A 3,128-nucleotide genomic window follows, 5' to 3' on the forward strand; every position below is an offset into this window, starting at 1 on the left:
TGCCACTGCCATACCTCTATATTTCCGGTACCACCCGGAGACATCGCGACTTTTTTTTCACTGCTGTATGATTGAAATTTCACTGACTGTGCATGCAGAAAATGGCGGCAGAAAGCCGCGAGAAAGATCGCGAGAAAAAATCGCGAGAAAGAGCGTAGAAGCGGCGAAGAAAGCGCGCCCGAGAGAAAACGGAAAGAGAGAGAGAGAAGTGGTTCTTGAAGGGAGAAGGAAAGGTTGACGCTGTTTTCGGCAGCCCTTGCGGGAGCACGGCTCAGCGTTAATAAGGGGGGGGAGAGAGTGGGAGCACAGGAGATAGGAGAGTAGAGGGTTAAAGTGACGCCATGGGCAGCGGCTGAGCAGTCCGGCAGGAAGGGCCCATTGGGTCCGGTAGGAGCGGTGATCGGGTGAAAGGCCAGGGGGCGGTGATCCAGCAGGAGCCAGATGATTGGGGCAGGTCGAGTAGCCTGTAGTGGTTTGGATAGCCGTGAGGCTATCCGTCTTTGCAGAAAATCCTAGAGTCTCGCCGAGAGCCCCGACGAGTCGAGGTACTCGACGACACTTAGGGGGGTCGTAGCTCGCTACGACCAGGGAAGAGGATGTCTTCCTGCCGTGCAGAAGGAAGCCCCAGGCGTCGGAACTCCTGCAGGAGACGGTCACACTGCTGCAGGTAAGCAGGGCCGGCTAGTAGGAGGTGCTCCAGGGTCTCGGGCTCCCCACAGGAGGCACAGGCTGGAGAGGCGATGAGGCCATGGCGGTGGCGGCGAGCACCCGTCCAACAGCAGCCAATCCTCAGTCGCAGAAGGAGGGAGGTCTCCCTGCGTGCGAGGCCGCGCTGTGGAAGTGGTCGCGGAGGGCGGCCCAAGGACGTCCGCTTGTCCGGATGGCAGGCCAGCAGATGGCGCCGAAGCCTGTGGCTTGTGAAATCATTGGCTGTCACAGCCAGGCTAGGCGGGACCGCGCAGTGGTTGGCACGCTTTGCCAGTGCATCTGCTTCCTCGTTGCCTAGTATCCCTACGTGGGCTGGAAGCCAGTGCAGGGACACTGAGCAGCCCGCCTCCTGGAGCGCCATCAGCCTTGTCGAGAGCAGGGCAACCCCGAGGCTGGCCCTTTCTGGCCTCTGCAGGCTGAGAAGTGCCGCCCTGGAATCGCAGTAGATGGTCACTGGGGTCACCGGCAGCTCCTCTGCGAGTAAGTCTACAGCCAGGTGAAGGCCTGCTACCTCTGCCGCTGTTGACGTCGCATGGTCGGGGAGGCGACACTGCTTGCTCTTCCGCAAAGCGGGCACCACGCAGGCCGCAGTCGACGAGCCTGTGTCTGGCATCACCGAGCCGTCAACGTAGATCTGCAGGTTTCCTACGTGGTCCTCATGCAGGAGGGAGGCAGCCGTCTGTTGAAGGGCACAAGTCGGGGAGCGCCGTTTGGAAACGCCGGGCAGCTCTGTGGTGATGGGTATGGGTGGTCTCTGGGGAGGAGGCAGCTGTGCGTTGTTCGCTGGAGGCCTCCCGATCACCTCCTCGTACAGCCCACAGAGTCTGCCCATCTGTGAATGGGGCCGCGAGCACAGTCGGGAGAGCAGGGCACCGACGTCTGGTCCATGGTGGAGGCGGTCAACATGGCGTAGCCCCTGCTGCAGGAGGAGGAGTGACCGGGGCCATGCTCCTGCCTCGGCCAAGGTTGCAGCGACTTGGGAACTGCGGGGAGCGCCCAGGCAGAGCCTAATCGCGGCCCGATGCTGCAGCTCCAGCTTCTTGAGACGGGCAGGTGGTAGTGCCACGAGTGGGAAGGCGTACCGCAGGCGTGAGGTAGCTGCTGCGTCGTACAGCCGCAATGCCCACCCAGTGGTACAGCCCTGTCCTCGGGCAAGAAGCTGGGAGACTGCCTTGCGGACCCGGAGGACCTGCACCTGCAGGATCTTGACAGCAGGCAGCCAGGACAGTCGGTGATCAATGCGCAGCCCCAGGTACGTCACTGCAGTGCTCCAGGGTAGCTGGACGCCTTCCAGGTGCAGCCGGGGTGCTGTGCGGCGGGCGGCTGCTCTTGGGTGGAGCAGCATGGCCTCCGTCTTCCTTGCCGAGATGGCAAGGCCAATGCTGCTCAGGTAAGCAGCGGCGGTGTCGAGAGCTCTTTGCAGGGCCGAGCGTGCGCTGCGGTGGTTGTGTGGTGGGCTTCGCACCCACCGGGCGATGTCGTTCGCGTAGATGGAGGCGCTCACCGGATAGTCGGGGTCGATCGGCAGGGCAGCAGGAAGCCGGGCCACGGCCAGGTTGAACAGGAAGGGGCTCACCACTGACCCTTGTGGGACGCCCGCTGCCACCGGCCGAGGGGAGCTCCTCGATTGGCCCACTCGTACCCTGAGGGTGCGTTCCTCCAGGAACGACGAGATGAACCGCCGCAGATTCCCTTTGATGCCAAGTAGGTCCAGGGCCTGCTGAACGACTGGGTGGGGCAGGCCATCGAAGGCCCCCTTGATATCGTTAAGCACCAGGAGCACGGCGTCACCGCAGGCCTTGGCCTCTTCCAGCGTGGAGACCACATCCGCGATGGAGTCCGCGGTGCACCGGCGCCGCCGGAACCCCGTCTGCTCGTCGGCCAGGAAGCCACGGGCACGGGCCACCCAGTCCAGTCGGACCAAAGCAATGGCCTCCATCACCTTGCAGGCGGCGGAAGTGAGGGAGACCGGCCGGTAGGAGCTCACGTTTCCAGCCGGCTTTCCGGCCTTCAGGATGGGGGCCACGATGGCTGTGCGCCATGACTCCGGCACCTGCCCTGACCGCCAGATGTCATTGTAGCAGTCGAGCAGGCGCTGCTGCTCGCTGGCGGCCAGGTTGCGGAGCATTTAGGTCGTCACTCCGTCGGCTCCTGGTGCGCTGCGGCGCTTCCCCCTCTTCAGGGCACATAGACCAGGAAGAAAACGGGCGTTCGCGCGCTCTCGCTGAAACGGGAAGAAAACAGATGCGCGTGGGTTTGCGTTGGCCGCGCCCATAGTCGCGCTGTTTGCGAGAGAGACAGGAGGCTCCTCCCGGTGAAAACAGATGCGCGTTACGCGAGACGAAAGAGCAGAGACCCGCGGGGGGTAAATTGGATAAGATGATGCGGCACACGGAGGAGCGTAACCAACGCGCGCAGCC

General features: G+C 63.2%; 1 protein-coding gene across 1 annotated transcript; it reads right to left on the reverse strand.

Moving 5' to 3' along the window:
• Positions 1–559: 559 nt before the first annotated feature.
• On the reverse strand, positions 560–2,836 carry LOC140214460 (uncharacterized). The gene has a single exon (XM_072285819.1). It carries the CDS (start codon positions 2,834–2,836, stop codon positions 560–562), a length of 2,277 nt encoding a protein of 758 aa, XP_072141920.1.
• Between the last annotated feature and the right edge of the window lie 292 nt (positions 2,837–3,128).

The sequence above is a fragment of the Dermacentor andersoni genome, unplaced genomic scaffold (genome assembly GCF_023375885.2).
Source record: "Dermacentor andersoni unplaced genomic scaffold, qqDerAnde1_hic_scaffold ctg00000050.1, whole genome shotgun sequence".
Classification (NCBI taxonomy): domain Eukaryota; kingdom Metazoa; phylum Arthropoda; class Arachnida; order Ixodida; family Ixodidae; genus Dermacentor; species Dermacentor andersoni.

Bases quoted from the DNA above. Each gene is read 5' to 3' on its own strand.
- LOC140214460 (XM_072285819.1), bottom strand. From the start codon at position 2,836: ATGCTCCGCAACCTGGCCGCCAGCGAGCAGCAGCGCCTGCTCGACTGC.